The sequence below is a fragment of the Stegodyphus dumicola genome, chromosome 6 (assembly GCF_044657685.1).
Source record: "Stegodyphus dumicola isolate Sdum_Otavi_A_Nest chromosome 6, ASM4465768v1".
NCBI classification, from domain to species: Eukaryota; Metazoa; Arthropoda; class Arachnida; order Araneae; family Eresidae; genus Stegodyphus; species Stegodyphus dumicola.
Window position 1 is genome coordinate 190,625,441 of NC_140773.1, and position 14,883 is coordinate 190,640,323.

The following is a 14,883-nucleotide window of genomic DNA, read 5'->3' on the forward strand; positions in this document are numbered from 1 at the left end:
TGACGCGAAGATTTCTCTAAATTTTCTTCCAACGAAACGGTTCGAAATATTTCGCCAACCACAAATTTCTTGGAAGTTGTTAATGTAAACCATCATTCATGGAAAGAAGGTATTTTAAACTTATTTCCTTACTCCTCGCGAAGGCAAGGACACATCAATGTTCGTGGAATCTCGACTTAAAAATGTGCACCTTTAGTTGGGACTCATTATTTTCTATTAAATTTGGAGTGCAGCCAAGGAGAGATCAGTCACCAATGACGAGTATTCACCTCTAGGAGGTTACTTGTGGTTCTACTCTATTTTCAGTCTTTTATCTTTGGCTGAATTAAGCAGATCTCTCAGGTCACATCAACGTGAAGTACAGAACAAAAGTAAATGCTTTTGTAAAAAGTGACTTGGAATGTTCTTCTTTCGCAAATCTAGATGTTCAATGAACCAATTAAAGTGCAGAATCAACAGTTCATTAGCCTCCGGTAAATGTCGATTTTCAATGGATGTTCATCCAATAAGTTGTCACAGAAGCTGTATTCCAAATTAGTTAAGGGGACTCGGTACCTTTTCAATGATGTTTTTTTTATTTAAGCACTTTCATCTACTTTTTATGAATAATATTAAGTGGTTTTATGAGGCAAAATGGTTTTAAGCCGAAAAAAAATTTTTTTTGCTATTAATTTTTGTTTAATTTGAATTTTTTAAAAAAATATTTAACAATTAAAAATTATTTCTTCTCCCACAATTTCAATATTTTTTCTTCAAATTTTTTTATTGTATTCATAATAGTGTTCTTAATAACTTTACGGATCAATTTTTCAATTAATGAATTAGTTTCTGAGAAAAAATAAAAAGCGCATTTTTATATAAAAACTTTAAAAAAATATCATTTCAGTAACATTTTTACTTCCAATAATTTTTCTTTTCACTATTTTTCAAATCCCATCCTTGAACTATTTAGTATATAATTTGAAATAAGCAGTAAAATTATTAAATAATTTGGTCCATATCTGAACAAGTTTTAGGACTTTAAGTAAAGGGATATATTAAAAAATTGCAAACTGAGAAATCGCAGTTTAAAGAATGTAAACTGTCTGGACGGTCATTAAATCATTTCCAATTTCTTAAAAACTTTATTAATGAATTTCAATACATATATATATATATATATAATAAAACTTAGTACTGCTCAATTGATTAATATGAATATAAATTACAAGCTTTTGTTTAAAATCTTATCTGGCTATAAATATTGCAAAAATATCATAAAATGCAAGTAGAATTTTTCTTTACCAGTTTTTGTTTTTTAAAACACACTCAAAACAATTTTAATGCATGAATTAATTATAATATATTTTCTAAAATGCTTATAATCATTATTAATAATATTAATTTGTCGTTTTATTCATTTTTTAAAAAGCAAAATTTGAAATTTTAACGGACATAAAACATTTTATTTAAAACCACTCGACAGCTTATGTGATTTCTTCTCTTATTTTAACCATTTGTTCTCATATATAAATTGCATTTTAAATTAATTTATGTGCATTTTAATTAATTAAAAAGTTTAATGTCTGTTCCAGCACTATTTCAATATTGCTACGGTCAGAAATTTGATCACTTTCATTACACCACCTCTTTCTGTTCGTATCTAATCACAGATGTGCTGCTGGAATATTTTGATAAATACCCGGCTTAAATTTGGAAGGATTTGTAAAATGAATGTGGATGATATTTTACTCTTAATAAATCTATTTAGAAACTCGGCGGATTTTTGAAGGGGAAGATCTTCAGCACTGTGACTTGAAAAAAGCATTTCAGTGCACGTCCAGTAGCAGTACCTTCCTACGGAAAGTCACACTACGGCGCCTTTCTCTGGGTATGGTGTTGATGACTTGGTTGATTCAGATGTTTATCAGGTTCATAAAGTACCTTTGTTCCTTGAAGAACGGACATCACAGAAACTCTGTCATTAAGCAGGTTATCACACTTTGGATGAAACGTGTCTTTGTTGCTCCTGGCAAAGAGCCATCTTCTCAGGTGGAACTGCAACTTGGCCAAAACACAAATCTTTCTCGTCAACGCGCAATTTGTCCTCTTCCGCTTATGTTCCGTCATAAAGAATAATTTCGCGGAAATGCTGATTCCTGGTATAGAGTTATTTATGCGGAATATGAAAGAGTACAAGGAAATGAAGTGCGGCAAAAAAAGGGTTTGTTGGGCTAAATTTAAACTTAAGTTCCATTTAACTTATGTTGCATTTAGCCTTCTCATAAAGAAAAACTAGGAGCCCTAATTATTTTATTAAAAGATGCAGTGTTCTTAACGTCAAAACTAACATGCGATTTAAAAAGCAAATCAAAAATTAACGTACAAATCATAAACAAGATATCGAATGCTTGGATTAGTAACTTGACTGATGTTTTTTATATATATTTGTAAATAACCTTTCAGATAATACTGCTTCTTTTATCAGAAATAAGATTCTAAAATTCCTTACAGTATTTCGGTTGCTTTAATTTTTACATGCTTCTTGATAGAATGACATAGCTCGTTTTGGGAACAAAACCTTCATTTTCCCTTGAATTTAATCCACATTCTCTGTTCTATGAGACAAGTGGGATTGTAAAAGATAACACCATCCCGATAAAACTGAACAACCAGTATTCATATTCATTCATAGGATCTCTCTACACATGTAAAGTATTTTATGTTAATTATTCAGGTTATTATGATTTAAACCTTTACTATAACATCTTCCTTTCCGTAGTTCTCACCAGGATACAAATTATATGGTACAGTATTTATGTAGAGGATTTGAGGATTTTGAATGGCAGCGTCGTCTATTGTTCACATTATATAGCTCATCTCTGCCAGTGAATATCCCAGCTTTATCCATTTCACTAGTTGACGTTAAAACGCGCCATTAAAATACTGAACCAGCTTAAGTAAGACCATCTTCTGTAGTCTCCGACTACGATAGCTTAATTTGAGCTTCAAACTTGTTATATTTAAATAACCCATAAGTGGTGGAGTTTATTTGTACACAAAAGTTGTGCTTTCTGTTCATTTATAGATTTAATAAAAGGGTTGTTTATATAAAAAAGTTTATTTTATGAAATCATTTTTAGACGGAATGAAATCACGCTTGTTAGTCTTATAGTATCAGAAGGACTTTCAATTAATTTATACGCAACTAGAATCCTATAAATAAAAATTCATCAAAGGCTGAAGTATTAAATTCATAGTGGAGAAAAATGAGAATATATTTTATCCAATCTGTAAGCAGGACATGCAGGGGTACTTTTCATCGTTTCCCTCTATGTAATATAAATGTGAGACAACTTTTTTGAGGAAATTCTCCATGAAAGCATTTCATTTTAAGATATTTTATCTTGCAAGGACTATAGTTAGTATTAGTGAGATTTAATTATTTAATCTCATATTTGCAATTAAACAATTTCAAAAGACAAACGGTCGTTAAAATTAAAGATCAGAGATTAAATTTAGCTAATAAGCATCGGTTTGACAAACCATTCATTAAAAACTGAATCACAAGATTTACTTAATCAGCTTATTTCTGTTTAGTAAATTATTTCATTTCTTAGTAAGCAGCGAACCAGTTCTTAAAAATAGAATCCCAACGCAAAAGTACTCTGCAGAAGACTGTATCTACATTTCTGTTATCAAAGAGTATGCAAATACGCTGAAAAATGAGTAGTACAGTAAGTCAGAAGTGCGAAAAATGCAAATAAAAAATTGTTGTAATTATTTTTCTCATTTTTGTCTAGACTGCTGATCCATGCGAATACATCCCAGTATTAACAAGATGACACCAAATAAATGATTGGTTGGCTAATTATAGCAAACTTTATTAAAGAGCTACTCGATCATGAAAGGTTAACCTCCCTAAAAACGTTTCGAAATAAATATAGCTTCTATAAGGTCCATAAGAAAAATGAATACGCAATTTAACGAAAGAAAAATATTTATTGTATGTTAGTACTGAACGTGATTATAAGTTAATATAACCATACACATCATAGCTAAGATTAATTTAATACAATTCTCTTGCACTTGTACTTGTACGTATGCAGTTAATTAGAGTGATCAGAGTGGTAGCCATTAGCAGCCTAACACATAGCATAGAGACGACTGGTTGCTTGAACAACGTTGGCCAACACGGCATTGTAAGGTCCTAACAAAACGACCTCCAGCAAAAGCGATTTCCTGCGCTACACGACATTCTACCATGATCCTCCAGGGCCATTCTGATTCACCTGACATACGTCATACGTCACATTACACTCATGAGAATATCGACATCATTGAACAAAAACCATACTCCATATTTCAAAGATAATTCAATTCAACTTCAAAAATTATCATCTGTTAAAGTGTGTATACATTTTTCTGGCGGATCCTGTAGTTTCTCGCAATTCAAGGAAGGCGTGTTCTCCTCGTGAGGTGCATACTTAAAACGCCCGTGAGACTACACATTAGAACTTTCTATTATAAAGAGTATGAAAAAATAAAATGCGGTTAAACGTTCACCATGGATGGATTGAGGTTCGAATAAGTTAATTAATTTTGACACATCATAGCAATTAATTCATTCTCTAAAAGCACTAAACTTTCGACATTAAATTCCCACATAACCTTTGCTTTGGCTTTAACATCAAACGAAATGCCAATTCTAGCTATTATTATCCTATTCAGTGACACTTTTCAGACATGCTACAGCATACAAAAGTCAGGATCAATGCGCTTGAACCTCTTGAACTTTCCTTGAGCTAGAACAGAAATTTATTCATTCATCTTCGTCCGAAGAACAATTCTGGCCCGGTTCACAGTACATCCTGGCAGAATCCTACGAATCAGATTTAAATCACTTCATCTTGCATTTATATAAATGTTCAGCGCCAGTCTCTTTCTAGATTGCTATCAAATGCTCGGAGACTGTTCTCGTCTTGAAAGCAGAAGTTTATAAAATGTGACATATATAACGTAATGTTTATATATGTTTTATGCTGTTTAATGTCATATTGTGTGTACTTTGTATCATTGTACTGTTATGTTTTGTATATTTTGTGTTGAACTGTGTTTTCTCTATGTATATTTATTTGTCATGTATTTCAAATGTGTGTGCTTAATTATGTATCATATTAATGTGTAATGTGTAGTTGTTGCGTCTGGATAGGGGAGGGTGTGGGACATATGCCTGTTTGCCTCTGTTAGACGCCAGGCGTCCCCGTCCTCCGTCACCTGTCACCTGTGTGGGTATTCTGTGTGGGTATTCTGTGTATATATCCATTGTACATAAATCTTTAATGCACTATCTTCTGTTTTGTATTCTGTTAATACCTCTGTATACGTATTCCGCTCTGTATATCACATTTTTAGTGTTGTGTACTATTTCTAAAGTTGCATCATGTTTCATGTATTTTATCAATGTATTTCATGTCTCTTGTATTTTATCAATGTATTCCGTGTCTCATGTATTGTATCATGTATTTTGTCCTGTATTTTATCAAGTATCATGTTTTTACTAAGCTTTTGTTCACTGTCTGTACACCCTGTAGTAAGTATAGAATCTCTAGATACCTCAGTATTCCCAATATACAACACTATCATGCATTGGCAATATGCTTAAGTTTATGTATTGAGTGAAGAGTATTGGCATCTAATTACGCCTTATGTTTACGTGATTAATGTGTTGTTTTCTTTTTCTTTTTTTTTTTTTTTTCTTTTTTTTTTTTTTAAATTTAAGACCCTTTTTCTTTATGTCTTGCACTTGACTATTTATGACATGCTAATGTAACCTGAACTGCAATGTAACACAATCACTCATCTGCTCTTGTTGCACTGTAAATACTTTTATTAATTTAAAGTTGCTGCTTCTACACAGGGGAAGGCGTGGGACATATGCCTGTTTACCACTGTTAAACACCAGGCGTCCCCGTCTTCCGTCACCTGTCACCTGTCACCATATATGTTCCATTATCTTTTGGAAAGAAAGTAGAACATATTATGCTATGTTGAATACGCTTTACTATTTTCATAACGAGAAACTTGCTTAAATACAGGAGAATCCATAGAAGGTATCTTACTGGACCACGCTCTTAACCATATTCTAAAAATAAGAAATAAATGAAACTTATCGCCATTATTTTAATGGAGGAATTTAATTTCAGTCGCAAAGAATTTTATTCGATTTCTTGGGACGAGTAGATGTTTTTTTTTTTTTTTTTTTTTTTTTTTTTTTTTTTTTTGCCGTGAATCGTTTGAGTACAATCATCACGCGTATTATAGTTCCTTTGAATGATTTCCTCAATTTCCCATTGACTGAGAAAAACTGTTGCTCATAGTTGCGAATGCTCATAGGAAGACCAGTAGATAATCTCTCAGGTGACAAATTCCATCATTTTACATGCTAGCACACGGTGTTATAATACGAGCGAGAGCTGGCACGGATATCGTGTGACGATGAGGATGTAAGGTACTGAAACGCCCGTCATATTCACTCAAGACATCTTGGTCAAAATAAAAAAATCTCATATGGATACCATGACTTCCTAGTATGACCATTAAATTATATATATGTATATATATATATATATATATATATATCTTTATATTATGCACTTCATGTAAACGTGGTGTTTGCTCGAAATATTCTAACCTTTTAACCAATCCCTCAAGTCAAGTTGAAAATGCCAAATTTCAAATTTTGAAATTAAATATCCAGGTGAATTTCTGTCGTACGGGAGTCAAATCTCTTATAATTTTACTTTTTCATAACCAGTATAACCAGGATATATTTAGGATATAATAGAGCTTTTCCAAATATAAGTATAGGAACCGGAAGACAGCATCAAAGCTAAATTTCGTTATTTGTCCAAAATTAAGTTTTTTAAAACTTTTACGTTGCCAAAACCTGAATAATTTCATCATTTAAAACATTTCTGTAATTGTAAGTATATGACTACGCCCAACGATTGCGAAAATAATTCCTCCGGGTAAGGAATTATAAGCCTGGATCTGTATCTATACGATACAGGTTTGGTATTACCGACTGCATTAAAAAGGAAGACGCGCAACTAGCTGTTATAACAGTCACATGTACAAAATTTCAATGTTCTACGCGTAATAATTTCTGAGTTACGGAGGATACATTGGCAGAAAGAGGCCTTTATTCAGTCCCTATGTACAGATATCACGCAAACAAATCATCCAAATAGATTCGGGATGGATTAATAAATTAGGTACTGTATGATTTAGAATCACAGGAAAATTTCAGTTTTTTAAGTGAATATTAGACCATTTTTTGACTGAATGACATCTATATTCAATTACAGTGTAGATAATTAGACTGTTCTTTCAGCTGGGAGTATGACACTTTGAGGGTCATAGTATTGTTCTTTAAGGTAAAATAAGTTTTCTTGTAATATTCATTTCAGAATGTGTAGTTTTTGGCTCGTATGTAGGCTGTAGGGTTCACTTGTCTAACTTCTAAGTGAGAACTGTAAGAGTAGTAACTGCATAGGAGAATCGTTAAAAGTACCCTTTATTAACTCTTTAAAATTTACAATGCTTTAACTCGACGCTAACACACTATGCCTCCCTTGGGCGGTAATTAAAATCACAGAACTAAACCAAAAATTCGAAGATGTTCACAAGTAGTAGAAATTCACTACAGGGCTCAGATAACTCCTGTTACTAACTTTCCTTCTGAACCTCGGTTTTTAAACTCTTTCTTCACAAGGTAGAATTTGCATTCCTTCATGCGCGCTACCATATTTAAATATTCTGGCATTGACAATTAGGAAAATGAAGGCTTATAGGAAAGACTAACAAATTTAATAAAATTGGTTATTTAAAATAAATATAAATCCCTAGAAGGCAATTAAACTTTTCATAGTATATTAAATGAATTTTCATGCGATTATGCTTGAGTACTCAATAAGTTCGTTATAACACAATAGACTTTATAACTTGATGACTAAAAAGATTCGTAGTTAATAATTTAATCTGAAGTATAATTTATTCTGAAATTATTATCTGTTTAAGTTTGCACAAAAGAATATTCACAACACAACGAGCTTGTGTTTGCAATTCCTTTGCAAAAACAGAGGAATGTTATTCAGTAACATTCATCTGTTTCAACACTTAATTAGCAAAGCACAGTAGCCCAGTTCTGTTAAATAAATCAACAAGCTATAATTAAAGTCGCAAAGTGTATTTAGAGAAATCTCTCTCTGTCATCAGAGTGTAATCTGAACCAAGATAGAAACTGAACCAAGATAGGATCAAGTTCAAGTTCAGATTGAGTCACTAGAACATAAGACTTTACCTGAAGGACAAAGTTAATTACCTGGACTTGGCAGCAACCCATTGTTCCTACCTGAAATTTTACACGGAAGTTGTATATTACATTACGCTGTGAGCTAAAAATATTGGTGTAAATATACGAAATTGGCATTACTTATCAGTCTGAAATGTATATCTCTTTGAACAAAGGTTCTGTTTGCTGTTAAGACTCACTTCACGTCAAGAAAGCTGTAAACTTTCCTCTGCAATTGATGCAGATCGTTACGAAAGAAAGTTCTCGTTTTCTTCCTGGAGAGCGTATTTCTTAGATTTTTCTATAAAAATAGGATGTCCTTGAAATGAAAATACTTTACTTCGCAGTTAGAGACTAAAGTTTTGTATTCTATAATTGTATTAGGTAAGCTTTCTTACTTAAAAGTTTGCTTATTTTTTTTTAAGTAATACCAGAAATTCTCTCTTTTATTTAATTATGTTCTGCTTATCAGTAATTTTATTATATACAAAATATGATTACATTAAGCACGAAAACGAATGCAATATTTTCTATGTAAAATGCAATATCAAGATCAAAACAGAAAAAAATGTTTACTTATTTATTTTTCATGTTGTTTAAATGCTAATTACTGTTATTAGTTGTAAAATTTTATTCACGCAGTTGTTTATTCTGAGACTGATTTTTTCCCTCAAATACAATTATTTATTAACCTATATTAAGCATGATAGGATGTAATATAAAAAGATATAATATTTTGCATGTAAATTTTGTAATATCGAAAACAAAGTCAGAAAAAAATTATTTTACTGTTTATTTCCATAGTGTTTAAAAGACAATTACGCTGATTAATTATTAAGGTTTGCCTATCTTCAACAATTTAAAATAAAAAAAAATTGTTACGTACATATTTAAATATTTTATATCAAAATTAATATTATCTGTTTTTATCTTGTTCATTTGTTTGTCAAAACATTAACTCAAATCTTTATGGAAAATATTTGTTGAGGATTTAGAGAAAATGTATAAACATCTTCTAAACATTTTTCTTCAAGTTTTTATTCACCAATGACAAACAAATGCATCTAATCTTTATTAGAATCATATTCTTGTTCATACATATTTACTTATAGAAAAAAATACGTGTTCTGGTTTAACAGGAAAATTAATTCAATTTTCGAGTTTACTAAAGGATCTGCTTAGAAAATCAAACAATCTAGGTTTGCAACCACTTTCCGTAAGCAGAAATATAAAAGCAATTGTGCTAAAATTTCTTAAATCTAGAAAACATAATTCTTTAAAAATAGGAGCAACTTTAGATCTGATCATTATGGCATAATAACTTCCTTTATGCTTGTAGAAAACAAACACACAGATTTCCCCATTCAAACATAGTAAGATACTAATATTTCTATCTATGTTATTACTATGAATGCAGAATAACAATAAAACAAAATCTGACAAAAATGTTATTACTTGAGAATCTTTGCATCCAATGGTTATTACTTTATAATTATGTTTTTATTTTTGATTACTAACTACATAACAAATTTACAATATATTTTTAAATACTATTGGAAAGTTATTATTTTAAACTACTGGAAAATTGAAAAACATTTTAAAAACCTTTACCAGAATTTGTAAAAACCATTATTGCATTAAAATCAACGATATTGAAGAAGTTTAGTATTTTTTATATTTAAACTAATAGACGCAATTATTTTCTCTTTTATTCATTACAGATGGTCTGTAATGCATTTTCATTATTTAGAGAATTTTCTTTATGTTATAATACTTAAATATTTTATGTAGTTCAGTTTTGAATGATTCCGTTTATCCTTATTTACAAATGTATACTTTATTATTATTTTACTTACTTAATTTTTATCGTATTTGTTTACCATTTATTAATTTACTTTTTGTTTGCTTGTTTCTCGAATATATTGTTATCATTGCTTTGTTTTTAGCATCAGTTGACTTTTAACTTTCAGTATCAGTTAACAGTAAAGTACTAGTCCAGATAATTCATTTCTTAAGCGTGATATATTAAATGAACAAAATGAAGTAATGCATAGTAACAAAGCATTTTCTAAAATGATCTAAAATAAATATCTGATGTGGACACCGCATGACTTTCTAGTACGGTGTATTAAATTATGCACATTTTTTGTTGCACTTTGTTTAAACGTATTTCTTCGAATTATAATTATTGTCATTAGAAATATATTTCTCATTCAGTCAATTCATTTCTCACTTTGAGGCTAGGGAAGAGTACATGAAAACTCAAAACATTTTCATTAAAAATACAGAAAAACCTAAAACATCAAATGCAGTTAAAAACAGTTTAAAAAAATTACAATTAAAATTAGTGTTTCTACGCCAAAACAAGCAATTTGATTATCAGGCAAGAATACAAAATATTCTGCGCACAAAGCTGAAAGTTGACTGGTCCCACTAGGCAAAAAGACACCCGCTGACTTAATTCAATATTCTACTAAGAGTTTAAAATGTAAACAAATAGGGGCCTCTCTAGGTCTAGCTCCAGTTTTAAATTGTTGATAATTCTACAACTGTTGCATGCAGATTAATTAAAGACATAAGAGCCTTTACCGGAACACGAGAACAACATGATTCAATCACTTTTAAAGCAAAAAATGCCCAATTTACCAACGTATAAAAATAAAGAACTGAGCTTACCGTTAGTGCGTATACACATATATATTTATATATGTTTAGTGCAGCCGATTGAAACCAAAACGTGAGATGCACAACTACATGTTACAGCAGTCTGCTATAGAAAATTTCAACGTTCTGAGTCTACTCGGTTTTTTTTTTTTTTTTTTTTTTTTTTTTTGAGTTATGCGAGATACATACATAAGTATACATATATACATATATGCATATATACATACATATATACGTACGTACAAAAGTTACGGAAAAAATTCTCTTCTGAATCCATTTTACAATTCGTTTTCGAAAAACGAGCTCTTTATTCTGTCCGTTCGTAGAGATGTCACGAAGAAACATCGTTCAAATGGATTAAAGAGCGAACAAAATGGATATTTTTGTTGAAATGTGATGCCCGAAATTTTTCACGATTACAAAGTCTTTGCTATTCTTAACACTTTTATTTTAACATTTACAAATTGTACCTAATTTAAAATTAAGTGATTCAACTTAAAATATAATAAATTTTACAGAAACGATTACGTAATTGTTATGAGTAAATGCTTAATCAGGCAATTATTTTAGAGCTTATTTCATTTGCTTGAATGTGATTCATTACCAAATTAATATTTTTGTCGGATTTCATTACACATAAATATGAATTCGAAGAGTGACACTAAAGAATTTTAATGCGCATTAAGATATTGGCTGACTTCGATGGCACATAAATAGGCTTTGTATAACATATCAGGAAAGCGATTTATATTGCACAATAAATATTGGTTTTAGAATACACGTGCTAATTTAGAAGTTACGGAATCATGCTTGAAAGTTATGTGCCATGGCTGCAAAATCTTAAAAACAAATTAACTGAAACAAGTTACATTAAATCGTAACTGGAACCACCTTTTATTTTAGTATTTCCTAGGAAATTCAGTTATAAAATTTTCGAGAAAATAATAACGATGCTGTTTCTACGATACTGCTTGGGTAAAAGGAATAGTAAGAATTTTCTTAAACAACTGCTGCTGCTATCGATGAAGTTGTTTCAAACCTCATTCTATAGTTCGCGATTTAAAGCATTAAAAGTTATAAAGATTTTTTATAAATAATTTAATTTGTGTTTTTGTTGGAAATGACCAAGATAAATGAAAAACGCATTAATAGTGCAAAAGAGCGTATACTGATGACTTAAATTATATTGAAATCTTCATAACGTAGTTTGATGTATCTTAACCTGAAAACCTTTGAAAATTTTATGAAACTGTTACTTTTATTCATTTTATTTAAAACCTTTAAGCACGTTGTAACCAGCAAAAAGTTTATTACATTGAGTTTTAAATTGCAGCTGAGAGAAATTTTTCCACCTGGAGTAAAATAAATATTTTTATAATAATTAATTTCTTTAAACTAACCATATATCACAGTTTAGTTCACATTTCGGATCTTCAACTCACTAATGGATGTTTATTTTGCATAAAGCTGAAAGCATCACTAAAATTTGAAAAAAGTATATTTTATTAACAATATCTTGGGAAGCTTGATTAAAAATGACTAAAAATAATAATTATGTTTGCAAGCTTTCTATGTATCTGGGCCAATTCAAATTTTAGCATAGCTTCTTTTATGCAAACAAGAGATGCTGAGACCCGTGCTGTTTTAAATAACCTTAGCAACCTCTTTACCAACCTCTGCGAAAAATTAATTGCATTTTCAACTATTTTAGGGGCATAGTATTAGGCAGAGAGCCAACATTACTCTTCAGCTAATTGGTCGTTGGAATACGTTGGCTCTGAAACGTGATTTTATCGCCTATTGTGTTCATTAAATAAATCGAAAAACTATTTTAAACACGCTTGATGATGAATATAATATGACATGATTTGTATTACATTGTCAATGATGAAAGCACTGGAGCTTCATTAAAGTATCTAAAACAATTCTAGCATATGTATTTTAATGGTCCTTCTTTTACACGAAAATAGAAACAAACTCATTCTAAAATCCCTTTGTTTTTGTTTCTAGCTTCTAGAAAACATTAAATTATTTTATAAATTGCTTTTAAAGAAAGGTTGCGTTTGATTTAGCCTCGATGAAGTGGCATAGTAACATTCGTGATATTTCTTTTAATACTTGAAGATGGTAAATTATAGTACCACTCTTCACAATTGCTTTTTATTTTCACAATCAGCAGTTTTTCACTTACCAAGATGGAAAAATGTAATATTGATTTCCAATGAGTAGGCTAATAAAAGATTCAGATAAGTCAGTTCCTTGCGTAAAAATCTAAAACGTTTCAGTGCATGTTTAGCTTTAGTAACCAACAACTCGACATTAATTTTGATTATCCTTTAAAATACATAACATCCTAAAGGATTATTTCAGCTTATTATTCTTTGGTCAAGAATTGTTGTTATTCTTAGTAAAGATATGGAATCAACTATGTGAGCCTACATGTGAGATTATTTGCATTTCTGTGCTAAATGCTTATTTGTTCCCATAAAAACTGAAGTTAAACGTAGTTTTAAACTGTAAAACTTAGTTCTTTATGTTTGTTTGTTTCCAGTAAAGCTTTTTATTATCATTCAAAATTTTCAACTTTGACAAAACTTTAAGAAACATTAAAATTAGAGTATTATTAGACAAATATTTTTGGTAATATTAAAAAATTGTATTAGAAGAATAGAGAAGCGAGGTTGAATACCGATGTTTATTTACTTTCTTTTATCTGCATTCTTACTTCCAAATTGCACTTTTTTGAGGAAATGGTTGTGACGAGAAGGTTCATTGCACATAATTATTTAGTTGTAGAAATGATTTGTAGATGCATCTCTAACGTAACGATCTAAGAAAAGATTAATAATTGCACTTTTAAGATGAAGAAATGATTAATAATGCACCTCTAAGATATAGATCCTTCATTGCTTTCAGTGAACAATTAAATTCATTGCTTTCAGAAAGCAATTAAAGTATTTCAACGTACATGTTTCTTTTAAAGAAATGAAACAGGAAGGAGATGGCTTACAGTTAAATGAGATGCTCTGGCTCTTGACACCGTAATTCAAGATTTTAGGAAAATTATAGTATGAAATTTGTAGTAATTAAATTGATGCTTTTTTATAAAATCATATGGATAGTGGACTAAGTAGCTTTCCAGAAGAACTAGAAATGATATAATTGTGAGACTGGATTTTTATTATCGTAAAATAATGACGATGATAGGAACCAAAAGTTGATTAAATCAAATCAAATAATATTTGACAGAAATGAGTAAACCTTTCGGGAAGAATTGCGCTTTACTTCGTGTAAGTTTGTTATAAAGCTACATTTTATGCAAGTTTGTTTTAAAGACATCTTTACTGGCAGTACTTACCGGTGAGTTTCTTGTTTTCCCTGGTAAGAGCAGCTAACTGGTCACGTAGTTTCTCATTCTCGTGCATGGCCTTCTGAAGATCAGCAATCTTTCCTTTGAGATCACGTTGAGAACCTTCGTATAATTGTGTGACCTCTTCCAGTTTCGTCTTCAACTCGATATTTATCTTCTCGATTTGAGTGATGCGCTTCTCCAATACTTGAACATGGGAGGTAGCCTAAAATAAGTATATATAACAGTTAAATTCTCCGTCATTCAAATAAAATCCTATGTCAAGAGCTTGATTATATTTTTAATTATCGTATTGCTCCAATTATAATATGGTCTTAAATGTAAGAGACTTTGAGCTCTGAAAATATTTTACAAGAGAAAAAAAGAGCTAACATATTTGCACGAGCTAAATATTTTGAAAAGGAAAAAAAGAGCTGAAAGAAAGAAGAAATCTAAGGTTATAAGGTAATATCTTGTGAGGAATGCTGAAAAATATATTAAGACATAAAGATTTTTTTCCGTTTTTTCCGTTGAT

The 14,883-nt window shown here is 30.4% G+C and overlaps 1 protein-coding gene and 1 long non-coding RNA gene across 3 annotated transcripts in view; one reads left to right on the forward strand and one right to left on the reverse strand.

The window, feature by feature from the left end:
- The window catches only part of LOC118200286 (paramyosin-like), a 100,866-nt gene that overhangs the window by 22,175 nt on the left and 63,808 nt on the right, over positions 1–14,883 (reverse strand). The window contains exon 9 of the mRNA XM_035372235.2: positions 14,358–14,574. Within this exon, the coding sequence (XP_035228126.2) occupies positions 14,358–14,574 (217 nt within the window). The remainder of the gene's footprint in view (positions 1–14,357; positions 14,575–14,883) is intronic.
- LOC146996914 (uncharacterized) overlaps positions 8,546–14,883 on the forward strand; it is a 136,545-nt gene continuing 130,207 nt past the window's right edge. For both annotated transcript variants that reach the window (XR_015041785.1, XR_015041784.1), the window contains exon 1: positions 8,546–8,719. This is a non-coding gene — a long non-coding RNA (uncharacterized LOC146996914). The remainder of the gene's footprint in view (positions 8,720–14,883) is intronic.